Source organism: Drosophila mauritiana, chromosome 3L (genome assembly GCF_004382145.1).
Source record: "Drosophila mauritiana strain mau12 chromosome 3L, ASM438214v1, whole genome shotgun sequence".
Lineage (NCBI taxonomy): Eukaryota > Metazoa > Arthropoda > Insecta > Diptera > Drosophilidae > Drosophila > Drosophila mauritiana.
The window spans coordinates 19,032,806-19,059,637 of NC_046669.1; the positions used below are offsets into that span (position 1 = coordinate 19,032,806).

The 26,832-nt window shown below is 46.5% G+C and overlaps 6 protein-coding genes across 7 annotated transcripts; 4 read left to right on the top strand and 2 right to left on the bottom strand.

The window, feature by feature from the left end:
• Positions 1–4,187: 4,187 nt before the first annotated feature.
• LOC117141232 (mucin-19) lies at positions 4,188–9,751 on the top strand. 2 transcript variants are annotated; one of them, XM_033304593.1, is made up of 6 exons: positions 4,188–4,550; positions 5,102–8,207; positions 8,276–8,610; positions 8,670–8,916; positions 9,358–9,397; positions 9,469–9,751. In XM_033304593.1, the coding sequence occupies exons 1-4, from the start codon at positions 4,545–4,547 to the stop codon at positions 8,913–8,915; spliced, it is 3,693 nt and encodes a 1,230-aa protein (XP_033160484.1). In that variant the 5' UTR covers positions 4,188–4,544; the 3' UTR covers position 8,916; positions 9,358–9,397; positions 9,469–9,751. The 2 variants fall into 2 exon arrangements, with proteins under 2 accessions (XP_033160484.1, XP_033160483.1); XM_033304592.1 differs by having other exon boundaries at positions 9,358–9,751.
• Positions 9,752–10,001: 250 nt separating this feature from the next.
• On the bottom strand, positions 10,002–14,899 carry LOC117142055 (dynactin subunit 1). The gene is made up of 4 exons (XM_033305929.1): positions 14,066–14,899; positions 13,831–14,001; positions 11,837–13,739; positions 10,002–11,777 (listed from the first exon to the last, which is right to left on the bottom strand). Exons 1-4 carry the CDS (start codon positions 14,405–14,407, stop codon positions 10,174–10,176), a joined length of 4,020 nt encoding a protein of 1,339 aa, XP_033161820.1. The 5' UTR covers positions 14,408–14,899; the 3' UTR covers positions 10,002–10,173.
• Positions 14,811–15,013, top strand: LOC117142057. The gene has a single exon (XM_033305931.1). The coding sequence runs from the start codon at positions 14,811–14,813 to the stop codon at positions 14,997–14,999; it is 189 nt and encodes a 62-aa protein (XP_033161822.1). The 3' UTR covers positions 15,000–15,013.
• Positions 15,014–15,867: 854 nt separating this feature from the next.
• On the bottom strand, positions 15,868–23,830 carry LOC117142053 (E3 ubiquitin-protein ligase listerin). Its single transcript, XM_033305928.1, has 14 exons — positions 23,745–23,830; positions 22,890–23,683; positions 22,646–22,825; positions 21,549–22,590; positions 20,186–21,493; positions 19,899–20,131; positions 19,654–19,837; positions 19,322–19,597; positions 18,821–19,255; positions 18,642–18,753; positions 16,824–17,035; positions 16,366–16,557; positions 16,128–16,295; positions 15,868–16,067 (listed from the first exon to the last, which is right to left on the bottom strand). Exons 1-14 carry the CDS (start codon positions 23,790–23,792, stop codon positions 16,008–16,010), a joined length of 5,244 nt encoding a protein of 1,747 aa, XP_033161819.1. The 5' UTR covers positions 23,793–23,830; the 3' UTR covers positions 15,868–16,007.
• LOC117142056 lies at positions 17,150–18,825 on the top strand. The gene is made up of 3 exons (XM_033305930.1): positions 17,150–17,477; positions 17,653–18,236; positions 18,293–18,825. The coding sequence occupies exons 1-3, from the start codon at positions 17,197–17,199 to the stop codon at positions 18,622–18,624; spliced, it is 1,197 nt and encodes a 398-aa protein (XP_033161821.1). The 5' UTR covers positions 17,150–17,196; the 3' UTR covers positions 18,625–18,825.
• Positions 23,831–23,932: 102 nt separating the features above from the next.
• Positions 23,933–26,312, top strand: LOC117140092. Its single transcript, XM_033302848.1, has 4 exons — positions 23,933–24,130; positions 24,196–24,360; positions 24,415–24,778; positions 24,869–26,312. Exons 1-4 carry the CDS (start codon positions 23,999–24,001, stop codon positions 26,227–26,229), a joined length of 2,022 nt encoding a protein of 673 aa, XP_033158739.1. The 5' UTR covers positions 23,933–23,998; the 3' UTR covers positions 26,230–26,312.
• The last annotated feature ends 520 nt before the right edge of the window (positions 26,313–26,832 follow it).

A 26,832-nucleotide genomic window follows, 5' to 3' on the forward strand; every position in this document is an offset into this window, starting at 1 on the left:
CCACCGACGACTCCGGCAAGCCCCAATCCCCAAGCCCCAAGCCCCAAGCCAAACCGGATCTAAGTCTCAAGAGTCTCGGATACGAGATATATGAACGCAGATCTGACTCATAGCCCCTGACTACATTCAATGTCGTCGGTCGGAGGCGGCGCCTAATCTAGAAAATTGTAAATTATTTAATTGGGAGCGCTGCGAAACGCCTCTGCAATCGCTTTGAGCTCAGTCTTTTGAACTGAAATCTGAGAATCTGTTGCACTCGCGCGATTTTAAGGCATTCTCACGCGTCTAAAAACGCGCTAAGTGATTCTGCAGCGATCTCCGTTTATGAGCATCGATTTTTATTGCCGCCACAGCCGGAGTACTTTGGATCCGAACTGGTTCGCCTAGAATCCCCATGTGGGAGCAATTTGCATATATCAGTCACTATTTCTCAAATCGCCCTCTTCTCTTCGATCGATTCAGTTGACACTTTGCTCCCTGATCGCAGGTCGACACTTCATGTTATGCACCGAAATCGCAAGAAAATCCAAGTCAATGCCATACGCAACGATCTGCGTTGACAAAAAGTACCAGTTTTCAGGCTGGCATTCGAAATCGAATTTGAGATCAGAACTGAAATCGCACCCGTAATTAGAATACTCGATCTGCAGTCGAACTAGTTATGCATCAGATTAGCCAAATTGGATTAGCCGAGGGGTCAGCCATTCGCTGGTGGGAGGGCCACTGCATCACAGCGTTCATTAGGAATGCCGAATGGCTAATCTGTGTTAATTATGACAAATGTTTACGACACCCGATCGATATGTGCTGCCCAAGGGGGTTGATGGAGCAGTATCGGAGCAGAACTATGAGCCATACTTTTAAAAACACACCTAATTTCAACCGTAGATAGGCCTAACCGCCCCCGTCGGTATGCTTTATAAATGAGTGGTTATATCCGTCTAAACACCTTAGATGTTTCTCAAATAAATGACAAATAACTTAATACTAGTTTTAATTTATAGGATCAGCTTTAATAAGGGAGAACGCTATTGTCAATCAAGTTCATAGTCTAAACAGATATGTGGTCAAAACTGATATCTATATCATTCTGAGTTTTGGCCAGTTAATATAGAACGTTACATTTATTTCATATTAATTTATTAATATTTATTTAATATTTATGTGAAGGACTTTAAATTTAATGGTGTAAGATCTTAGTGCGCAAGAAATGACTAATTATTACTGACTATGAAATTTAAGATATTACTATGTTAAAAGTCTAACAAATGCATTTCTGAGTTTTTTTTCTCTATCGATTCTAATTTCATATTTCAGTTACAGATTTCAAAACAAATGACTTGGACCGCGAACAGGATTAACTCCCAGTGGATCCAATTAATAACCACTGTGACGGTTATCGACTAAACGCACCTTTCGACCGCATTTAATTAGCTGTCCGCCGCGTCTGAAGTCTGCCACTTGGTGGCAGTGGCAGCCATCAAGCTGCCATCGGTGCCACATTGTCCCTGACTCGCGAATGACACCGCATGCCGGCCAAATCAATTAAAAACACCCAGATGGAGATGGAGAAAAAACGGCCGAAATAAAGTCAACCAAACTCGGCTGGCTGGGAAATTGATTGAGCAGCATACGCGTTGACATTTCAATTAGAAGCCCAGGCTGGGTCTAAAGAAAAATCGAGGAAAAAACGGAAAACGCAGACACGCAACCGCAGCTATAGAATGCCGATCCAGATCAGTAGGTGATAAGCCAGGTGGAGCAATTATGCTTTTGGGTGATTGGGCGTTGCATGATGCGATTTTATCGGAAAAGCCGGGAGAAGTGAAGAGCCAAGTAGTGCGCAAGTGTTCCCGACTTTTCCTCCAATTTTTCCGACCGAAACTGCGACTGGGACGGCTGTTAATTGAACATGAAACATGTTTTCGGGCTGTCGCGACGGCTTTTTCTACATTTTGGGCTTTTCGCGAATGGTTTTCGCAATTTGATTGAATTTTAATTTTTCAACATTTGCAAACGCGAGCCGAGAAGTCAGCTGCGCGATTTTTAACCTACTTCAGGCTGATCGCTGGACGAGTTTAGTTCGCCTAGCCACGCATTTGTCACACACACGCACAGATTGGCCTGGGTTGCGTAAGTTTGGCGAAACGATATATAGCCATATAGCTTTTGCCTCAGATTTAGCTGCAGCTTCAGGTACAGATACAGCTGGCCATGGCTGCCTCACGACCATGCCTACTAAGCATCATGACGAAATCAAATCACAACCCACCCCCGTTCGCTGCGGACTTTAATTGAAAAATCTGGATTTTCGCCCCAGCCGGATCATTTACATTCGACTTTGCTTGGCTGCGAATCCTATATCTATATCTATAACTATATATCCGATACCTATATCTACCGAAAGCATGTTGACCTGGTCGCCCGCGTAAACATTTTCAAATTTGCCAAACATATTTATAAAATCGACGATGTTATGTTTCCCCATAATCGATCGATCTCGCCCGAGAATTCTAAAAGCTCAGATGTTATTTGCCAGCATCGCGAACCAGTTAAGTTAGTACTGGAGTGCAAGTATTGCGTGTGTTTTTGAGAAAGGCCGACGGGCTGGGCTATTCGGCACAACGTGGCGTATGCGTGATGCCAGCGGGGTAGTCGCAAGAGCGGCAGGATTAGCTTAGCGGCCGAACGAGCCGCTCAAAATTATGACTTTAGGTAGCCCAATGGTCGGTGCTTATGAGTGGAAATGCATTTTCCGCACCTTGTGTGAAATGCCTGCCAAGCGGTTGTCCACAAATTCGTGGGCGCCGTCTGGACTTGGCCAGAAGGCAACATGGTTTAGTAACCGCTGCGCTTAATGGCACAGTTATGATTTCTTTTATTATATAATATTAATAAATCTGTGGGAAAATATTAAAGATTATAGTTTATAGTTAAAGTTATAGATATGAGACGTTTTAGGAATTATATAATTATATATATTATAAAAGATGGAATCTCTGCTTTCTTAGATGGTTCTCCATTTATTACTCTTACTATGTTATTTCTATTTGTATTTTTTCTATTTCTACATATACGTATCTATATGATATAAAGCCACAATCCTTGGCTAACTGAACAACAAAACGAACCATAAAGCAATCCGCTTCTGACCCCAAATTCTTTGCCTAGTTTATTTCAAATCGCCTGTCAACCAACCGATTTATCAGACATGTTAACGCGTTGGGTTGGCCACTTTCGACATCCAACGTATTCCCACCCTCGCAAAGAGGTTGACACTCGATGCATAGTGACCTTAATTGCCGAGCAGTCAACACTTGGCCATATCTCCCGGCTATTCTATTAGTTACACATTGTATCGCATTATGATGTGGCAATGCGCCTTTTAGCCAACTAATGCACAATCAAGGCCCAAGGCGCATAGCACGCATGATTGCACACACACACACAGACAGACAAAATTTATTGATAGCGACATTAATACCACAATTCTTGTTTTATTTTCTACATACATTGCTCTCTATTTTGTTTTTTTTTTCTTGCCTGCTAGCAAATTGCGTATGCATTTATTTTTTCTTCAGAGCTACACGCAATGGCCGCGATTAAAATCTAAATCAAATTAAGTCGCTTTAAAAGCATGCGGGTATGCAAAAAATAAAAACCAAATAAAAATCTTTAAAAAAGTCGAAATAAAACTGCGGCAGAAAAGACGGCAAAAAAAGTCGGGCAACAATGCACCACGCGCATTTTGTGATCGGTTTATTTTTGAGCCGAGGCGTTCGCGACTATGATCTAATAAAACGTTACCAACTGAGGCTCCGATCGAAGGTGGGGCCCAACAATTGGCCAGGCAGGTTGCAGTTCGTTTCAGTTGGAGCTTGCAGTTCGCAGTTTTCGGTTTGCGGATTGGAGAGAACAAAGCTGCTTTGCGACGAGATCTGGAGTCGAACAGTCATCAATTCTTCATCTGCACCCGCCAAAGTCGCAGCTTAGGCGCAACTCACTTGGCTCTTTTCCTGCAGCTAGATCCATTTTCTCGCTTTTCGTTTCGACCGTTTCGATTCGATCTCAGCCAAACACATAGTTACACTCTATTTTTTTTGTCGCTTTGTCGCCAAACTGGTGCGTGGCTGCTGCGCATGCGTGCGAGCTTTTCGCGACTGTTGGCCAACTGACCGAACGTATATAAGCGATTATAGGGCCGGGCTGGCCAACAGTCCAGTCCAGTCGGCCGCGTGGCTCTGCTCTACATCCCGAATCGTTCCGTTTCGATCCGTTCCGATACGATCTAACCCGATTCGATACGATCCGTTGTGTTTGCTAGTAGAGTTTAGGGAAATCGGTGATCGATCAGCTTATTGTGATTTTCAGAGCCAGACAAGGATAAGCCTTTGGATTCGCATCACCAAGGATCGCAGACTCGTGTTTTCTTTTTGGAAAAGTGCAAATGTGGCGTTACTGAAAAAACATCCTTGCTTTAACGTTCGCGAGTCCTTTCAAACGAAAACCAACCATTGACTGTGCAGAGTTTGAAAAGTGAAAACATGAAGGTGGGTCCTTTATCTAGGCGTCGCAAAATATTGACATTTAGAAAAGGACTATGATATAATAATATGTTCTGGGAAAAGAGAACAAATCAAATATAATTTAGTGTAATTTTTAAAAAAAGGACACGCAGTGGCAAATCTTGGACTACCCAAAATATGAATGTGCTGTTATTCTTAATTGAATATTATTAAAAACGAAATCTGGGTTTAAAACTAAAATACTGCTTAACGTGATTAAAAAAGTCTTGACAATTGAGTTGTTTTATTTATATAATTATAGTAGTGCAAAGTTTCTATTCGGAATGCATAACTTAAATGCATTAAAAAAGGATTTAAAAATGTGCACTTGGAGTTTGTAGATTATAAAAGTGCATTGTTTTTACATGTTTAATCTTTGAATATAATTGCAAGCTACAAATTCAGAAATTTAAATTCAAATATTCAAATATAGGATTATTTTCTTAAATTTTCCAATGCTTTTCTAAATTTTAAACCAATTTTCCAAGAAATAATGTAGGACAACAATTACAATTTATTTTCACGTTTTCTTTCAGCTTCATCTGGTGGCCCTCCTGGGCATGCTCAGCGTGGTACTGGCGGATCCGTCGCCCACCTTGGCTCCACCCATCTTGCCCTGCGTGCACGCGGCCACTGCTGGTTATGCCTATCCTCCGCCGGCGGAGGTGAAGTTCTCCATTTCGCCCGGAGTGACCAAGTACAGCCAGAGCCCGGCGATCTCCACGTACTCGGAGAACGGACAACTCCTGCACACCTCGGTGGGAAGTTCCGGAGCCGCCTATCAGTCTACGGCCGGAATCGAGGGCTTGTCGCATGGTGGCATCACTCAGATCAACAAATACATAGCTCCCGTGCAGAAGAGCCTGTTCTCTCCCTCAGCGGAGTACGGAGGAGCGGGAATTACCTATGCGGACAAGTCACCAGCGGCCAAGTACGCAACCGTAGTGCCGTCGGGCATCGAAATCAAGAACCTGGTGTCGCCGGCGATTACCAAGTTGGACAACTCCTACTTGCCGCCATCACCAGGAATCACTAAAGTGGCGACCTACACCTCGCCGGGATATAGTTACAGTTCGGCCAGTCCGGGAATATCCAAGGTGGCCACTTACTCCTCCCCATCGCTTTCGAGCGTTCCCTACTATGCGCCACCAGTGACTTCCAAGGTGGAGACATACAGCTCACCTGCGTACACGTACAGCAAGGCCACACCCGGCTACTCCAAGGTGGAGACCTACAGCTCTCCTGGTTACAGCTATGGACAGATCTCGCCGGGCATCTCCAAGATAGCCACCTACTCGCCATCGGTTTCGTATTCAGCGCCATCTATTGCCAAGGTGTCCACCTACTCAGCGCCTTCACTAAAACTGGCCACCACTTCGTCACTGCTCTCCTCCCATGGAACAGGATACTCCGCCAGCTATGCTCCCTCAATTACCAAGTACAGCCAGGTAGCAGATGTGTCCCACCAGTACATATCCAAGCCTATAGTGGCCGCCTATCCAGCCGTTGCTCCGGCGATCACCAAGGTGGCGGCCAGCTACGGAGGCACTGCATCCGGAGCGCTGTCCCACCAGTATGTCTCCCAACCAGCCATTGCCAAGGTGTCCACTTACGCTGCTCCGACGGTGGCCACCTACTCATCTGGTCCTGCCATCTCGAAGCTCTCCACCAGCTATGGAGCTTCCGGATCAGGAGCCGTCTCCCACCAATATGTCTCCAAGCCAGCTGTGGCTATTGCCGCTCCAGCAGTTGCCAAGGTGGCAACCTATGCTGCTCCTGCCATATCAAGCTACTCCACTGGTCCTGCCATTTCGAAGGTAGCCTCCTATGCAACCCCCACTGTCTCTACCTACTCCTCGGGATATGGTTATGGTTCGAGTGGATCAGGTGCCGTCTCGCACCAGTACGTGTCCAAGCCTGCGGTGGCCATTTCAGCCGCTCCTGCCATCGCCAAGGTGGCTACCTATGCAGCTCCTGCCATTTCCACTTATGCGGCAGCTCCAGTGGTGACCAAAGTCGCCACTGGATATGGAGGAAGTGGCTCGGGATACAGTTCGGGCGCTGTTTCCCATCAGTATGTCTCTAAGCCAGCGGTGGCTAAAGTGGCAACCTATGCTGCTCCTGCCATTTCAACATACTCAGCAGCTCCCGCAGTGACCAAGATCGCGACAAGCTATGGAGGATCGGGTCATGGAGCCGTCTCCCATCAGTATGTCTCCAAGCCAGCAGTAGCCATCTCAGCAGCCCCTGCAATCGCTAAGGTTGCGACATACGCGGCTCCGGCAATATCAACGTATGCCACTGCTCCTGCCGTCTCAAAAGTGGCTACCTACGCAGCTCCCTCCATAGCCACCTACTCCTCCGCTCCGGCTCTAGCCAAGGTTTCATATAGTCAGGCAGCGGATGTATCCCACCAGTACATTTCCAAACCTATTGTGGCTGCCTATCCGGCAGCTGCTCCCGCAGTGGCCACATACTCTTCCGCTCCTGCCATCACCAAGCTCTCCACAAGCTATGGATCGTCAGGATCGGGAGCCGTCTCCCACCAATATGTGTCCAAGCCGGCGGTGGCTAAGGTCTCCGCATATGCAGCTCCAGCAATCTCAACATATGCTACTGCTCCCGCCGTATCCACATACTCGGCAGCTCCAGTGGTAGCCAAAGTGGCCACGGGATATGGTGGAGGCGGATCGGGATACAGCTCCGGAGCAGTTTCACATCAATATATCTCGAAGCCAGCGGTTGCCATTGCATCAGCTCCAGCGATTGCCAAGGTAGCAACATATGCCGCTCCCGCTATCTCCACCTATTCCTCGGCTCCCAGTCTCACCAAGATATCCACGGGCTATGGAGGATCGGTCCATGGAGGAGCACTCTCCCATCAGTACATCTCTAAGCCGGCGATCGCAGTGGCTCCAGTGGCTCCTGTGCTCTCCAAAACTTACTTGCCTGCTGCTCCAGCCGTCGCTAAAGTAGCCACAGGATACGGAATCAGTGGCTCGGGAGCCGTGTCCCATCAGTACGTATCCAAGCCAGCAGTGACACTAGCTGCGCCAGCGGTTGCCAAGTTGGCCACCTATGCTGCTCCGGCAATATCCAGCTACTCTACTGGAGCTGGCATATCGAAAGGATTGTCCTATGCAGCTCCTGTGGTTTCGACGGGCCACGGGTACGGAGGAAGTGCCTCCGGATATAGTTCTGGAGCAGTCTCTCATCAGTATGTGTCCAAGCCAGCGGTTGCCATTTCAGCTGCTCCTGCAATTGCCAAAGTAGCCACATATGTAGCTCCAGCTGTGGGCCACATTTCCGGTGGGCACGCAGTCGGCTCGGTTTTATCCACTAAGCTGGCTACTGGCTACGGAGGCAGTGGATCGGGCTACAGCTCGGGAGCTGTTTCCCATCAATATGTCTCCAAGCCAGCTGTGGCCATTTCAGCTGCTCCTGCTATCGCCAAGGTGGCCGTTCCAACCGTCAGCCACATTTCCACAGGTCCATCCATCCCGCTGGGAGTGGGAGTTGGGTACGGGTCTAGTGGACATGGGGGAGTTTTGCTCGGTGCCCCGCTGACCAAGTTGACATCGGCTCCAGCTTATTCCCTGGGAGGAAAGCTTGCCAGCAGCACGGCCTACGGAATCCACGCGGGTGAGTACTGCTCATTTTAACTCTTTAGTGGAAATACAAGATCGCACTCCTCCATCGCGGCAATTTAGGGCAAGGATCTGGTCCTAGCGGTGGCTACTATGGTGCCATCTCCCTGGGTCATGCTAAGGTATCTCCGGCCCTTAGCTACCACGGTCTACTCTCACATGGATCGGGTCTGGCACCAGGCGCATCCTCTCTGGCCCATCTGGACTCCTCCCTGAGTGGATACTCACACGGAGTGGGCGGAATCGGACCGCTGGGAGCTGGATTCTATCGCTATGCTCCAAGTGTGCCAGCGCTGAGCAGCCACGCCCCCGTGGCAGCCACCGCCTACTTGAAGTCAGCACCGGTGGCTCAACATGCCGTCCTGAAGGTGGTGCCTGAGAAGCATCTAGAGCACTTCGTATGTGACTCATTACCTCTATTTCTTAATATTTCCTCACATTCTATCCCCCTGCCCAGGATGCCCATCCTCGATATGCCTTTGAGTATGCCGTGAACGATCCCCATACGGGAGATAACAAGCACCAGAAGGAGGAGCGAGATGGAGACGTGGTCAAGGGAGAGTACTCCTTGGTGGAGCCCGATGGCAATGTGCGCACGGTGAAGTACTACGCCGACTGGGAGACGGGCTTCCACGCCGAGGTTATCAACAGTCGCGACCAGGGCAAAATTGTGGCCAAGCGTCAGACGGAAACCAAGTCGTGAGGTTGGTACTGATTCTACTGATCGTAACTCATTTTTAGGTTTTTGGAACTCTAATAACAGATATGTATACCTAATTCGATAAAAGCTCAAACAAACCTTTCCTAATATATGATTTTACCAACGAAAGTTTAACTACAGTAAAGGGTTTAATTTGGTTGATAAATTTGTTTAATTTCCACTGATTGTGCTGACTTTGAAGTATCCATTAGAACGCATTAAGATATATGATATAATGAAGGCTAAAGATTGTTTGTCAAAAAGTATCTTTTTTTGATACTTTATGACAAGTGATAGAAAATACATATATCTACATCGATTTTAAATGGTATTCTAAAGCACTTTAAAGGAACTTAATTGGCACAATTTGCTATTTTTATAATATTATAATCAATTATTATTATTAACACTTAATTGTTATATTGATATTTATTTTTCCGTGCAGCTCTTCGCAGGCCGCAAATTGTTTTGTTCATTCAGCAACTGTAAATAGCCTCAACTCCAATCTTCTTCTCATTAAACATTAAACGTATTTATGTAAACCCCACAACGACAGCGATGTCCCACGGCCACCATCTTGCCCCGATATACCCGATATCCAACCATATATCCGACCATATATCCGACCCACACCTGCCTGCTCTGGATCCCCGATTTTGTGCTCATGTGATAAGCGTTTCGTTTAATTGAACTGCTTCTTGCGCTGCTCTCATCTCAAACTGCGCGCCTCTATTATGCCCAACTATTTGTACATAAAGGATTGTATATTGATGTTTGTAAAATGTTCATTTCAAATAAACGACATTTAAGATCGCCACAGTCGGGGTGCTCGACATTGAGATTGAGAATCCCCCAATTCATTTCTTAACAATAATACGAACAACTTTTTACCAGCCTTAAAAAATAAATTATAAGTACATATATATGAATACACGCTGAAGGCGATTAATTATGTAAAATCCAAAATCTTGTTTAACTATCGGAATTGGAATTATCATAAGTTCGTCTTAATCATTCACTTTCCATAGCATTACAGTTTTCCCAAATAGAAAACGAGAGGAAAAAAACTTTTCGTTTGAATTGTCTAGTTAATGTAAATTTGTTTATTGCCAGATAAACTCGAAATGAACTATATAAGTGTACAGTTTTCATATATGCATGTATATAACTACCTTCGTACAAATAATTATCAGTATAATATTAATGTTTTATATAGCCGCGAATCACATATACCTTTGTTACGACCGGAATACCGAAATAACTAGAAATTTTGCCCGAATGCTCTGCGCAGATCCTCGGTGATGAAGAGGCCAAAATCGGTGTTCTTGGCCCGATGCGGATGCTGTGTGCAATATGTGTGGAAGATATGTCGCAGGACGCGGCTGCCCTGCAGCTCGATCTCCGAGCGTCGCTGGCGGCCAGCAGCACCCATTTCCAGATGGGCCAAGAGCCACTGGTTCTTCAGCGAGCGAAGGTCCTTCTCCAGGTCGGTCAGCTCCTGGCTTCCGGCTTGAGGAACATGCAGTGGTTCCAAAGTGGCGAAGGTCTTTCTCATCTCGCTGCCCTGGAGCTGGACACGCAGGGATCGCTCCTGGCGAAGCGCCTGATGGAGCATGTTCATCTCACGGTTGGAGCTTATCGTGGTGCTTGTCAGACAGGCACTGTCCGCCTGCTGCTGCTCCTTCCAGTGCTCCTGGGACTGCTCCAGGCTGGTGAGCTTTTCCGCTAGCATGTTCAATGCCTGTCCGAGGGCAGCCTCTTTGGCCAGGATCGACTGCTCCAGCTGCTCCACAGCTTCCGCGAATCCAGCTAGCACGTGACACTGCTTGCTCAGCTGTTTCTCGGCCATCTCCTTGCGTACCTGCAGCTCCGAGTAGTCCTGCTGTTTCATCTTGGCTGTGTACTTGAGGCTTTTGATTTCCTTCTCCCGTTCAGCCACAGTCAGCTCGAGGTTTTTCACGTCCTCGTAGTGTCGCTTCACCTGGGCGGCCCGCTCCTGCAAAGTATTACAAGTGGGATGACGCACATACTCTGTGTTTACATCGGGGGAATCTAGCAGCGCGAATAGCTCGTCAAACTGTTCCTCGATGAGCTGCATGCACCGCTGGCTGTAGGCATCCACTTCTCTGGGTTCCTCCGCCTCCTGACTCGGCGCGAACTTGTTGTAGTTGAGGACAAGCATCCTCCATAACTTTTCGTGTGCGATTCCACCATTAGAATCCCTGCTAGCTTCTCGGGCAGTGCTGCCCAGCAGTCGGATAAGGGCACCCAGTGCCTCGTTCGCCTCCATGATCCTCTGATACCTGGCACACTGCATTCCCGTCCAAGACGCCGTCTTGCTGCCGCTAAGCTTCCTCTGTAGCTTCTTTAGCTTCTGCTTGTGGGCACAGCTCTGCTCCATCAGCATCTGCATGCAGCTGAAGGAGGCGGTCTGCTCGTGGCCCAGTTGTATGATGGTGTGCATCAGACCTGCATTTGCATTTACCGCGTCCAAGCCAGCTTCGTATACCTCGATCAGGGCTTCATACAGCTGCTGTTCGTCCAGCAGCTCCACAAGCGTTTGAGGTGGCATCAAATTCTGGTGCAACCCACTCACATAGTGAAGCACCCGTTGAATTGGCTCGCAGTTCGTGTGTTCATCCAGTTGACCAGTTTTGAGCAGTCGTACGAACTCGTCGAGCTGCTGCTCCTGGGCATCCAGATCACTGCGGTAAATGGCTGCATGGGTGCACAACTCGTAGTCGCAATGCGTTAGTCCATGGCGGAACTGCTGGAGCACCAGTTGAAGACTCTTTAGCAGATAGAGGCACTGCGACCTGAAGATGTACCGCTGCACGGAGTAGCCCTCGAAGATGGCATCGCGACCTGTCAATGAGTTTATTTGTTTATATAATTCTGAACTGAACATTGGGGATAACACTTACCAAACTCACAAGCCGTGGGAAACTTTTCGTTAATGGCCTGGCACACAATGGTCAGTTTCTCGTTCATCCGCTCCAGTAGGAGCATGACCAGCACCACATCATGCTCCCCTCCACGCAAAAGGAACTGTTCAGGGACGAAGGCTAGGACGTGCTCCAGATGCTGGCGCTGTAACCGTAGCTCCACAGTCTTGATCTGCTGCTCCAGGGCCCTGCCGTAGGCCTTGCTCACACTAAAAATGTGCTGGTAGTCCGTCTGACTCTGGTTGGATCCATCCTCCTGTTGGGACTCGTTGGCACTACTGAAATCCTCGATGGAAAGGGTGCCATCTGCTCGGAGCTGAAGTTGCTCCTGCAGCTGTTTCACCAAGTCCCGGAATTTCATGATGGTCACATCGCGGTCGTAGAGACTTTCCATAGCAGCATTTTTCTGTTGCTCCAGGATCTTAACCTGACCACTTAGCTTGTCAATCTCCTCCCGAAGATCTGTTTCCAGCTCTTGGTTACTCTCAATAAGCTGTTCCTGGATTTGCTCAAGTGCCTCCAGTTCGTTGACTTCGTCTTCCAGAAGCTTGACGCGATCTTCCAACTCCAGTTTCAAAGATGCCAGTTGGGTAACCATGGCCTCTGCTCCGAGGGAAGCATCAACCTGCTCTTTCAAATCCATTAGCTGCATTTCCATGTTGTCCACCCTTCTGCTGAGCAACTCCTTGATGCTTTTTAGCTCGTTGATCTCCGAATGCTTGGTCTCCAGTTCCTTGTGCGTTCGCTGGCCAATCTGCTTCTCCTGGGCAAGAGTGTCTCGCAACCGGACAACCGTCTCCCGAAGACGCTGATTATATTGCTCCAGGCGAAAGAACTCGCCTGCGGATTGAGTGGTCACCCCTGCTCCGATTTGTTTCTCACTCTTCTCGATTCGTTGACCCTGTTGCTCCTCCTGCTCCGCCTTCAGGATCTCGACATCCAAGCTCAGTTCGTCATTTCTTTCCTGAGCCATTTCCAGTTCCATTTGCAGGGTCTCCATGCGCTCCTCCGCCATTTCCTTGTCCAGGGTGAGAAGTTCTATGCTCTCTGCTATCTCGTCTAGCTCCCTCTTCAATTTAGACGACACATCCTGTGCTTCCCTTAGTTCGTGTCGCGATCTCTGCAGTTCCCTCTGAAGCAGTACCTGCTGCGCCATAATCTGCGACTTAAACTCCATCAGCTGCTCGTTGTGTATGCGCATCCGCTCTAGTTCCAGAAGCTTAAGCTTGTCCTCGCTCTTTTGGCCCCTTAGCAATTGAAGTTCCTCTCTCAGTTGACGAAGCTCAGGGTTATCTAGAGGCGGAGCCACTGAACTGGGAGTTCGGAGAGCTGGCCCAGGTGTAAACTGTGGTCTCAGGATCTCTAGAAAACGCGGCTCTACAAAGGCAGCTGGAGCAACTCGCTTAATGGAGCTCGTGGGACTCATGCTGGTCTTACTGCGCTTGGGTGCCAAAGCCAATGGTACTGGCATGGCCAGGGTAAGCTGCGCCGTGGAGCTCTGGGCCTGTGCCGTTGTTGGCTTCGGCTGACTAATCCTTGTGGGTCGCAGCTGGGTGTAGGATGTGGATCTCCTCTGGTTACATGTCAAAGGTGGCGGAGTCAGTTGAGCACTGGCCTTCTGTGGGGGCAACTGCCCAATTGTGCTGGTCTGGAGAGGATTGACTGGTGTATCCTGCTTTAAATTTGCAGCTTCCGTGCTTTGTAGCTCCTTTTCATTCTTAGGCTCAACTTCCTTGCTTGCTGGCTGGTTAGTCTCCTTTGTTTCCTGCGGTGAATGCTCCTTTGATTCCTCAATATCTGATGACTTCTTCGGAGACATGGTTATTTCTCCAGTTTCTTCAGCCTGCGAGTTCCTTACACTGCCATCACATACCACTGGATTCTACAAAATATGCATATAATAGAACCATAGCAGTAAGTATGTACCCATAATAACCCAATGGTTCTACCCGACCTACTGCTCAACAACTCACCTTTGGAAGCTGTAATGGTTGCTGATGAGTCGCCAAAAACCTTCCAGAAGTCTTAGCCAATGCGGTATCCCTGGAGGATTGAGTGTTTCTGTTCTTATGCTGCGGTGATGGAGTCGACGGAGTGGCCTTTACTTTGCCAGATGTGCTTGCCTGCTGCTCCCTCTGGTTATCCTAGCGAAAGTCATTGAAGTATGTATGTACAAACACTTTAAACCTCATCAAATAAATTTCTCACCTGCTCCTCCACCGACTTCCCACCGCCACTCCGCCTTGAAAGCTTTGCTCTGGCCCCGTCGCGTTGCATTTCATCGGCTTTTCGATTGTCCCCTCCCTTGGGCAACTCGGCAATCCTCACCAGCTGCTGGGCGCGCACAAAGAGGCCACAGTTAGTGGGACACTTGAAGTAAACGCTGCCGTGTACGCTTCCATTATTCTTGCCCAGCGGCTCGTCCAGAACCACGCCGTACCAGAGTCCGGCAGCGAAGTTAGTGCGTCCCACATAGGCCACCTTACCTTGCAGATTTTTACCCGTTACCTCAACGCGCTGGCCAAGTTTCAGTTCCCGTGGGCTCATCATATAAGCCTGGTGCTTACGTCATTTTGTGGACCTTACAGTCCACTTGGATGAGTCGATGGCGTGTGTAATCCCAGTTAGCAGCTTGCAAAACTGCACTACTGTGCAAAACCGATGCGAAAGCGAGTCATCATGTGCTGCGGGCCCCACCCCAAGGAAGTCAGTTCACCAGGGCGCATGCTCAAAAGGGAAGGTTTATTGTGCCGAGTGGTGGATGGTGTAAAAAGGTCAGCACGTGGGCGCCTAAACGGTATGACTGTTGATTTTGAAAAGGCAACAAAATATAACTACATTGGTCTCGCACTAAAATTTGCGCTTTTTAGCAAGCGGCTCATCGTTCTCCCACGAAGAACACTGCGAGGACCGCTTTCTAATCTTCTGCATCATATCCTGCTCCTCGTTCAGCATGGCCACAATTACCTCGGCATTTCCCTCCAAAGTCTCGGATGATTCACTGCAGGCCGGATCACGCTCAAACTCCTTCTCTACCAACCCCAATACACATCCAGTGATCGCGTCTAAACTTTCTGAATTATCCTCCTCCGCAGATCCCTTCGGGTCATCATTTTCTTCCAATTTATCCTGTGAATCGTAACTTTCATTAAGCTCCTCCTGGGCGCAGGGATCATTATCTATAACCAATTCCTCCAGTACACTATGACTTTTATTCAATTCCTTCGGGATGCAGGAACTTACTTCCACGTTTTCTGGTGAACTTGTTTCTTTGTTTAAATTCTCCTGTGGGCAAGAATCTTCTTCCATTTTCTTCTCGCAATCTAAAACATCTTGAATACGGTTCTTTCTGTTTGACATTCGCGTTGGTTTTTTTGATTCGATTTTTTTAGGTGTATGCATCTTTAAAATTTCTTTCTTCCTCTTCGTAAGCATTGATTTTCTGCTCCTGGTATCTATCTTCGATTTACTTTGGGAGAGTGGAGCTTTTATAGTTTTCTTGGCTTTTAATTTCTTTACAGAAATATTCCTTCCACTTATCTTGGAAACTCGCTCTTTTCTGGTTATATTACCTAGTACTTTTTCCTCCTGATCTTGCATCTCCTCCTCGGATTCCAAGTGAAGTGGTGGCTGCACATCGTTTACCAGTCTAGAAATCCTTTTGGCATCCTGTGCGGACAGCATGTTGATAGGTCTTAAGTCTTTGGCCACATGACGATTACAATATGGGCACTGACCCATTACTTTTATTCTTGTAGCCATAATTTATAAAGTTCTTGATTATCCGCTCACAGCATTAAAAATGTTGTAAAATTGTATATTGTACAGTGTTGTTGCGAGTACTGATATTGTTTGAGAACTGATTTGGTCAAACAAACTTGTTATGTGCTATGGATTACCCTTCCACGACATACTTCGTTTCAAGCTTTATAATTTTTGTATAATTTTAATGCACCATCATGTTTTTACAATTAAATAAATTCAATCCCTGCACTAAATATATATTCAAGAACATTAAAACATTGTAAGATTTATTAATATTGCTGATTTACAATTTGTGAGACCTGAAACTATTTCCTATATCGAATGGTTTTGTTGTGCCTTTTGCTTAATACGTGTTGCTAAAATTGTTAATAATATATACACTCATCTAGAAGACGTTGCGGCAAATGGGACAGGTGGACTTGCTGCTTGTGGTGAACCATTTATACTAAAAAATTTAATCGTTTCGTTAGATCGGAGAAAAAATAGCAGCGTGGAGAAATCTTACCAAACAAGGTCCGTGGAATTTCTTCTTGCAAGTTTTACACGTTAGTTTGGGTAGCTGGCAAGTCTCCTGGTGGATTACAGTATAGCACACGTAGCACTCCTCAACGCCCTCGAACTTTTTGTCTAAGTTGTTTTTCCACATAGTTAGGCCGTCATATATGGTGCCATTCTGCATAAAACAATTTTAATATTATTATTCAGCGGACATCGAGTTATATACGAAATGTTTCAATAAATACCTGGTGTGTCAGGAAGATGGTCAACTGCATGCCCACATTTCGGGAGGAAGCCCGTCCGCCGATCTGCTTGCCACACTCGACCTTAACAGCTCCGAGTGGATAATTGGGAGCCAGCGTTATTACAAGTTCCATGCGGGCCTCATCGATGGCATAGACCGCTAGCACCTCGCGGGTGGAGGAGTGAACGGTAACCTTGAATAGGAAAAATGTCAACTTTGCTTACATGTTCAGTAGACTATGATTGTTTGGGATTTACATAATATCCAAAGTATTTGTATTCAAAGGAGAATCACATAGCGAAAGCACACTTATATCCTTTCTAGCAGAGATATGGTGCCTCTTGAGATATTTCGCGTTATTGTCATTATTATACTGCTGATTAGCATTACCGTGGTTTTTTCCCTCCGGCTAAGCACCACAGAGCAAGAATAAAGACTCGAAAGGACACAGCCGCTTACCTGCATATTCTCGTGCTTCTCCTTGCGATTGGCGATCGCCTTGAGCTCCTCGCTGCAAATCAGAGAACTCACGTAGTTTGTGGTCAGGTTGTCTATGAAGTTCTTCTGCCTGGACTGAGTGGCGTTCCACCACCTGCGCACCACGGCAGGCAGCTTGCGGAGCACCTCCGTGTACAAGTGGCAGACATATCGCTCCAGGGGTAGTTGTCGATCTGCAAAATGGAACGACCAATTTAACAAGGCAAGCCAGGCTGCGAGTAGTCAAATTATGTTTATATAGAAAAAAAAAGTTCATTTAAATCATTAGTCTCCTACCGTTCAGTGTATTGATCCCCTTCTATTATTTTTTTGTATTTCCGTTCTATTTAAAAGCATGGCAAACCAAATAAGCTTCAAGGATATACCCTCCGAGATGCCGCAGCCAAAGCGCATTCAACTTGAGGGCGAGACTTCGGTGGCCGAAGCCATAAACTTCCTGAAGACGCAGTGCGATACGCGCAAGGAGCACAAGCCTGAGGAGTTTGAGCAGGATGGACCAACTGTAGCGGACGAGCTCAATGCTCGCCTGGCCATGGTTCATGTGCGCGAGACTCGTGCCAAACGCATTCGCCGCTTAGTTAAGTTTTCCCCCAATGAGACGCAGGCATTGTACAGGTGAGTAAGTCTTTCCATATCCAATACATGCATATTGTCGTAATTGCTTTGTCTTTTGGAATGTTTTTATAAATTAAATCAGACTGTTAACGCATTGGTAATTGGAAAAGAAAACACGATTTACTATAAAATATAAACGATTTGATTAAAACCAATTATTTACATTGGCCTGAAGGTTCATCTGCGTCTGTCCCCGCTACCATCCTTGCTATGTACCCTGCCAGCACACGGGACAAATAATCATCGACCGGGACGTGTTGTCCCGCGAGGAACACATATGTTTTCTAGCTACACCCAAGAAGGACTTCTCCTCGCCCCAGTTGGCCAAACAGGCGCGCTACTACACCAAAAAGATCTACGTCAACCAATGTACAGCACGGGTTGAACGACTTGCCGATCCTCACCCGATGCGAGTTAGTGACACATACAATTTCTTCAAGGATTACCTCTCGCCGCGTCACATAGCGGCTCTAGAGAACCAGATGAAACCCAAACCTCCGGTAGAAGCCATGTCAATGGAGAAAGCTTTGGAGTACATGGAGGAGGAGATGCGTCAGCGCAGGGCAGCGAAGCGCGTCCAAAAGCGACGATGCAAGGGTCTGAAAAAACGAATCATTTTGCGCCAGCGCAAGCAGATGCAAAAGATAATTTGCGTACTGTTCGAGGAAATGAAGGATTTTCTACTCAATGATCAGTTTATTGTTGACGAGAACTCCCCTCTATGTTGCGTAATTCTTGAAAGACTTCGAGAATTTACAGGTAAGTTGAATCTAGCTGGAACACTTCGAAATTAAACTAATTTAAATCATCAAAAGATCAAGAATTCTATACGACCAGTAATTTACAAGAGTATCAGAGGATATTGGCCAACAACCTAACCGTTTGGGTTAACAAGTTCATATCAAACTTAAACATTTACTTGACACCTCAGCAAATACCTGTAAAACGACAGATGATGGCAGAGAACGATCCCGAACAGTTTGTGCCCTTGTCAGATTTCATTTCAGTATCCGATGAGGCGGATGCAGAGGAAATGATGCACGATGTCGAGCACGGAGCCGCTGAATATGACGACTATGAATATGGGGAGGACTACTTGCCAGACGTTCTCAATACGGATATTTCGGAGGAAACAGTAATTGCTTAAGTACAGGTTCAGCTTACCCTTCTGCTGAGACCAGGTGAGCTCTTTGTAAACGCCGTTGCTGTGGACCTTGGCACCGTGGTTCTTAAGTATGTCCACGGGCATGGCCCGGAAAAGGAAGTGTAGAAAATTCTGTGGAGCAATGAAATTAAAAGTGTAAATTAAAAATTAATAGTAAATTTAATGTATTGTTTCCAACCTCTTCGTATTTGTTATCATTCAGCCAATTGGTGTAAACAGCGCGCAATGCAACTGGAGACTTAGCGCAAGCATTGATTATACAATCCCATAAGAAAAGGTAACTCAGTGCATTGTGTCTGTCGATGGGTTCGAGATCATCCAGCTCTGATAGCTTGAACGTGAACTCTTCCAGGTATTTACTTATCAGTGCATCGTAGCGTGTTAGATAGTCCTCAAAGCGATTGAGGAAGTGCCACTTGCAAATCGTTTTGCTGGCGTCTAGACTCTCGCTTTGTTTCTCATTCAGCTCTATGTCGTCCGCCACAAAGTGGGGCGTTAATTGGCGAAGCGAGTGTACAGCACTTAATCGAACCGAGTGCTGGAAACTATAAAGTTGCTTGAAGAGGAAATTGCAGAGGTGATCCAAGGTGATGTTACTATTTGACTTGCAGAACTGAAGTGTAAAAAGATTTTAAAGTTATTAGCTATAGAAAAGCCACAAAATATTTCACTTGATTACCGAGTACACAAAGCTGTAGTCCAGTCGCTCTATGGCCGGTGTTATTTGTTCTAGTAAGGCCTCATAGCATGCCTGAAATCCTGGTTTCACACTAATCTCGTGGGTCAATAGGTAATATGACTTAAAGAGCACTAAATTGACTTCCTTGGCAAACAAAGAGTCCCATTCGTCGATCATGTTTTTGAGTAATTCCGTGGAACTCTTTTGCTTCTCGGAGCGTATGAATTCAATTAAGGCGGCAAACAATTGATAAACAGCCACAATAAAAAGCGAAGTCTGCAATTAAAGATATATTATTATTAATTCGAAGGAAATTTATTTATAAAGCCTACCTTTGGGTCTTGGTATTGCGCTATAGATTTTGAAACAGAAAGCACCCAAGAGCTAAGGCCAATGCGTATAGCGTCCCAGTTCTTTATGCTCAGTTCGTGCGGAAAACGTTTTAAAACTTCAGTTAAAAGCTTTATGAACTCCACTGTATTTATAACTGATTCGTAGGGTTGCCTTTGAATTTCTCTGAAAAATACAAACTTGGGTTTTAAATCATATACTTTTTACGAGAATCGTATTGTCTTACACATTATAATGGAGTAAGTCCTTTTGGCTAGCTTGCTTTTCCCCTATGCTGGTCAGAAACTGTACGGCTGATACTATTATATTGCGATCCGTTTGCTCATTCACATCGCCTTCAAAATTGTTTAATACTAGAGCACGAAACACTGCTGCCTTAACCCAAATTTCAGGTGGTTCTGTTCCCATAATCGCCGAACTAAGAGTAATCGCTTTTTGAGAGAGCTTCGGCAAGAGAAACTGTAAGACATAAGACATTAATAAGTGTTCTTGGATTTCTTTTAGAATTCCTACCTGTAGGGCTATTACATAGGTCTTGAGCGCTCCCTGCGTCACTAGATTTTCTGACAGATCTTCATGTAGCAAAATGGAGGCACTTTCTTCGAAAGCCGCATACTGTGGGCAAAATCGAAGGTAACTCAAAAGACGGCAGTCAATTACGCTGGACTGCTGCACTGCCGCTTGCTGAAGACGCTCCTTTACTATTGCAACCAGATCGCTGCTGTTGCCCATAAAGCTTTGCACTTTCTCCGAAAGGATCAACACTAACTCCTCTGTCGACGATTGCAAGTCTGACATTTCCAGCCAGCATTCTGCTGATCCAGCCACTCGAATGCACTGTAAAAGCTCTGCAATTAAGGGTTCGTTCCATTTTTTGAGCACATCAGCATTTGGATCACAGTAGTCCTCGGTCAACTCATCCTCTGGGTCGTTGGTGTCTTGAGGTGGTGGGAATTGATAGACGAGCTTGTAGATTGTAGCAAAGTTTAGTGTGGAACGTTGAAGCAATGGTAGTATTTCGTTCCTTGAGAGGCAAGCGTTTTCGAACGGAACTCCCGCAGTCACAGATCCTTGCAAGGCTTCTAGTAGTACACAATGTTTCTCAAACTGTTGCACCTTGTCAGTTGTTTTCAGGGGCGATTCCAGAAGAGCAGTTATAGTTTCATCAATACGCTCCGAGCGCTTATGCTCATCTTCAATATTTTCCGTTGAGCAAATAACAAACTTGGCCATCGCCTCTGCCATTCCATCCAAAGTATCCGCTTTAAGTTCTACTGAATTTGCCAAACCCTCAACAATTCCTGCACAACACTTTAGCATGTCATCATCGATTTCAATATCTTTGCTAGAAAGTCCATCCTGCCAGCAAGTGGTAATTTCCCACAGAGTATCCTCCGACAGATAATCCTCTGGACGATGCTCCAAACTGAATTTGAACAGCTTAAGGAAGATCTGTTGGCGCACGTGCAGCGAAGAGTTATTGTTGCTGCAAATCACAGGCATTATCTGGGCAATAAAACTGCCACACACTTCCACCGCGTCATCCACAACCGGTTGCTCCAAGGGTCCGCACATGGACAGCAGTATTTTATCCACAGTTTTAGCATTAATGAGTATGTCTCCCGTGTCAGTTTGGAAAAAGCACTTGTGAAGCAAGTTCAGCTTCTCCCGATCGTTGTCTACAACAACCTCCTCAGCTATCCGCGCAATCATTTCACAAGTTTCCGGACCACTGAGCATTTGCCTCACGGCGGCCTCGGTGCACAGGGGATAAGATAGTAGACGATGGAGCAAAAGATTTTGCACACCATGTTGTGGAAGCTGTAAAGAAACGTAGTGTTAAGAATTCGTTCTACATTTTAAAATGGGTAACTACCTTCATGAGAGTGTTTTCAATATATTTAAAGCGTTGTCCAGTCTCTAGCAGCGGCAGGATTTCAAACACGATCTCCACCACAGATTCACAGGCGTCACAACTTAGTTGCCCTAGCAGTGACACAAATTTATTTAACGCCGACGCCAGGTCTCCATCATCAGTTAGACTTTTGTAGAACGCGGCATCGTTAAACATTTTTGTAAGCGTACGAATTTGTTCGATGTAACGCGAGGTCGAAGTACCACTCCCACTGCCTTTCTTGGCCTTATCCAGGCATATTCTCACTAACTTTATAACCAACTGTTTCAGTTCCTTTTGTATAAAAGCAGCAGCTTCTTGAGCCTTTTTAACTGGTGTTGTGGGTTCGCTCTTCTCCATCTTACCGTCTGGCTCCTCCACAAACTTAACACTCGGCGACTCCAGGCTAGGATTAGCCATGTGCAGATCCTGCACTAAAAGCAAGACATGTCCTAGCAGTTGCTCATTCACCTCCTCGGCCGAGAGGTCTTGTGTGACCAGCTCAAAGATGCGTATCCAGAACTTGTTCAGCAACTTGGCATATAGGCCACCATTATCCAATTTATTATTAATCTGACGATCCCAGAAGGCCACCAGGGCAGAACTGTGCTGGAAGAAGATTTTTACATGCGGACTATCGCTTTTGAGCAGCCAGCCAATAGGTTCAAGTACGTTGTTATCGAGTAGGCTAGTGGAAAATTCATCCTCCTTCTGCTCTCGCTCTTTGTTGTTGTTAATCTGCTGCAGCAAGAAGCGTAGGCACTCAAAATAGGCATTGTGTATCACAATGCAATCGGATTTGGAAAGCGGTGGATCGAATTTCTTAGTGACTGCCAGCTTCATGTCGTCAAAGAAGCGCTGATAGAAATCGTAGATATCCAGGTCCTGAAGGGATGCTTGTGTAACTTTCGACAAAAATGGCAGCAGATTGGGACAGATGGCCTGGGCGTTGCGATTGAAACCATTTTGGAGCAACGACGAAAGTTTGGGGAGAAGAGTCTTGCGAATGTTCAGTGGAACAAACCTAAAAATTTAATCTTAATTATTGGAATTTACTTATAATAGATCCTAGGTCTTACCAATCTTCGTAATTACTTTGTAGAAGCAGAACGCACCCCCAAATGTGAGGAGCCACCACGGGATCAGCATCGTCAATAAACTGGAAGCAGAGGTTAGTCAGCTGCGTCTTCTGAGGCGTGATTACATCCGAAAGTGCAACCGATTGCAGAATGTGATATATGCACTCGAACCAGGCGGCCCTATAAAATGCAAAACAGTACTTAGAAATTACATAAATGGTAAATGACTTGTCAGTTTACTTACTTTATGGGAGGCACTTTATGCTTGGCGAAGCTCCAGAACTTCTGGTGTGCCACCAGGGTGCCGAAGCTCTCCTTGACCTGGCTGAGCTCCTCCGTCTGCGCAGTTTGCTCCATGAAGAAAGACAACAGCTTGAGACTACTGATGATAACGCGCTGGTACTTCTGTTCCGCATCCTCCGGAGTGAGACTTTTCCCGATCGACAAAGTAGCGGCTGTGTGAAAGGTCAGGTTGCGTGTGGCGTACTCGAGAATCTCCACCTGACAGTGCATGCAGACTTCCCGAGATCGGTTGGCGTTGCCAGCAAAGGTGTCTCGAAAGGATTGGCTCGCAATGCTGGCCGCCGGAGCGTAGGTATCAAAGCGGCTGCCCAGCCAAACGGGCACAAGCAACTTTAGGTATGGAGCCATCGCCTTCTTGCACTTGGCCATGAGCAACTGCAGCACAGTCTGCGTCTGTTCGCGAACAGTGTGGTCTGGATCGCTAGCCAGATTCAGGTAGTACTTGGGCCACAGCGGCAGAATGTTCTTGAGGACCTCCACGTCCGACTGCTCGATCAGTTCGTGCAGCTCCTGCAGCGCCTTCTTCTTCGTCATTGGATCCTTCTTGGACAGCTTTCGCAGGATGATCTGCGTTTGCGGACTGATGGCCGCATCAAAGCTGTCCGGCATTTGTTCGGCGCTGGCGAATCCCGGAGCAAATGGCACCAGGCCACCGCCGTCCGTCTGCGCCGAGAAGCCCACGAAAATGGGCGTGGAACTGCCCAGCAGCTCGGCGGTTCGGCTGCTGCTCGAGGGCTAGATGATGGGGGGTCGGGGGCACGGTTAAATAACATAATAATACCTTACTACGCCTTACCTTGGCATTATTTTTGGTGCGCGGCGCTTGTTTTGTCTTTCCACCCATTTCTCTTCTTCTTCTGTCTCTTCCTCTTATCGATAGCACGTGGCAGGTCCGGCAACCATTTGTGTTCGTATTTCGCAGAGGTCTGGTAGCCCTACTTTCGGTATTTTAAATACCAAAACACTGCTTTCAATCGCACGAATCACCCTGTGAATCAGTTTTGGATGCCACTTTGCACGTGCTGCAATTGTTTTCAATTCGCTTAAATAATGTCCAAGTTCCTGTCCTACTACAACCTGTTTCCCATCCCCGACCACAAGGAGTTTCTGGGCCTAGCTGCAGACAGGGAAAATGGCAATGTGGTGACCACGCTGGCGCGCAACGTGGTGGTTGTTTTGAACGTGAGTTTGGACACCAAAATATCAAAATGTAACAAACCCATGTAACAAACGCGATTTCCTTATAGATCAGCACACAAAAACAGTTGCTCAGTTGGTCCCTGCCGGAAAAGCTATCCTCCAAGGTTATATACGATCCCAGCAGCCAGAAGTATGTGGGCGTCTTTGGAAATCACGCACTGCGGCTTTGGGACGTGGACACCACGGATGTGTCTAAGTGCAAGAAGCTCAAGGTATGGGCAGCTAAAACTCATCATTTAATTGTGGATAATACCATTTCCTTGCAGTTTCAGAAAAGCATCGCTCACGTGGTGGCAACCTTACAGGAGGCATTGATCCTCTACAGCGATGGCGAGTGCCAAACCCTTTCCCAGGCGTTGGCCTCGAGAAAGGACCAGAAGGAGGATACGGCTGAGCAACTGGCCCTGGCCGCCAGCAAGGTCATCAGCAAGCCCACAGTCTACGCGTTGGCCCAGGGCCAGCAGGTGCTCACATATTTCGAGGAAACAAAGGCCACCGGCGAACTGCAGCTCATCCGCCTCTCCCTGGACACGGCAAACCGGCGGAAGTACCTTATTAAACGGGAAGAGGTTCGCCTCACGGGGTATGCTGTCGTTGAGGGCGATGCAGATCCTCAGTTGCTGACCATTTGTAAGTAACTAACGGTATATCAGTGTGGAGGATCAGTTCTGATAAAATAATATGTAAGAACGAAAACTAAAAATTTATTGAATTTTACAGGGTCTGACAAACGCATCTTCATGCTGAACCTTGCGGAGGGCACATCAGAGCGATCCCCAGGACAATTTGTGTCTATGCTGGCCGAGCTGAATGTGGAGAGCAAGCTATCCGTGCACGGAGTTTCACGAAACTTTGCTGCCATCTACGGCGCCAACTATAGCCAGGAGGGCGCCTCGCTGTTGGTTTATAACACTCAGTTCAAAGTGGTCAACGCGAAGCAGTACTTCAAAGTGTACTTGGACTTCTCTCGCCTTTGGGCCGGGAATGAGCACATCCTGTTGGCCATGGGAAATAATATAGCGGCGGTGCGTTACCGAATGAACCGGGAGGTGCTGGTGGACATGTTGGGCTCCCAGTTTAGTGATACTCACCTCTCGCCTATTGAATTGGATCACATAAACGAGGAGGAGTATCTGGAGTCGCTTATTAAGTTTGATGGTAGTACGAAATCCTTAAACTATAAAGCTGTAAAATCCCATATAAATAAGCAAATGCCCAACTTGGACTACCAAAAAGCTGATGGCCGAGAGTTGGCCTACGATCCTCCCGAGGTAGTGGATCAAGAGATCGACGAAATCATCAAACAGCATGTTCATGGAGAGGCGACCACTTGCGAGAATGGGCTGGAGGACGTGAGTGTCACTCTGATGACGAACTTCTTTGACAAGGGGCCGAATAATACAGCTGTACAGGCTTTAGTCCGGCAGCTGGAGAGAAGTGGAGCAGGCGAAGAGGAGATCATCGAAAGGATTCTCACACTTTTCATCAAGACCGACAACACAGAGCACGTCCTGATGTGTCTTAGGCGGTACAGCAACATATCGGAGAGAATGCTAGCCTGGTCACTGCGCTATGCTCTAGATAAATGCAAGCCTCGTCAGGCTATTAATGGCGATTCCAACGCTGTACCAACGGCTAAGAGTTACTCCAACAAGGAGCTGCTAAATGCAGTGCTAGCCTGCAGATTTCATGCCGGCGGCATCGAGGAGCATCTGCGTTACCGACTGGAGCTCTCCCATGTCCAGCTCTTGATGAGACACCTGTTCGATCTGGTCAATGACCCCAATGTCCAGTTGGAGGAACGACCCAGTCTGGATTGCTCGCCAATGCAAACGGAAGTCCAGGCCCTCCAGTGGCTTGGCTGCATTTTGACCTCTCATTGCACCCTGCTGATTATTTCCAAGGACCAGGCATTGCTCGAGACGCTCTCCGAATGGGCCAATTTACTCTCCTTCTACGAAGAAAGTTTACTCGATTTAGCCAATTTGCTGCCGCTGCTCACAAATGTCGTGGAGAAACGTCAGGCGAAACCGATGTACTCTGCAAATTGGTATGGGATTGAGGAGGTGGTGCTCTACTAGAAAAATAATAAAGGTCTTTAGGGTTTCCTTAAGTTTGTTTTTTACTGAATAAGCCAAATAAACCTAGAATTAACTTAAATTTATATTGATTGTATTCAATCGTATTCATGATACGTGTTACTATATTCTTGTACACAATGGTATTGTGTGAGTTATTAGCCAGAAGATGGCAATGAGGTGATGGAGCTTTTCATGGAATCTATATATGGGGAAACATAAAATCTTTAAAATTCGGGGTTTCTACCTTTTGTAAAACGTGCGCATATCACTCAATTTGTTATATGTACATATCTTATTGTAGGTCAGAATTACAGGCTTTATTTAGTAAAGATCGGACGAATGGCCGAATTAACACAGTTTCGTATTTACCAGGCAAGTTGCCGACTATAAACTAGGTATATTTATTCTTGATCGGAATTACCCCCTTTAAAAATTTAAGATAAAGCATGCAGATTGTATTACTGCCAATCCCACAGCACTTCAAAACCTACCAAAGCGAACACACTTTTGAAAAATATTGGAATTAATTTGCAATATCTTATTGTTTGTTTTGTCAATTTCTATCGATATGCCAAAATCATTTTGGCCACGCTCACAAACAGC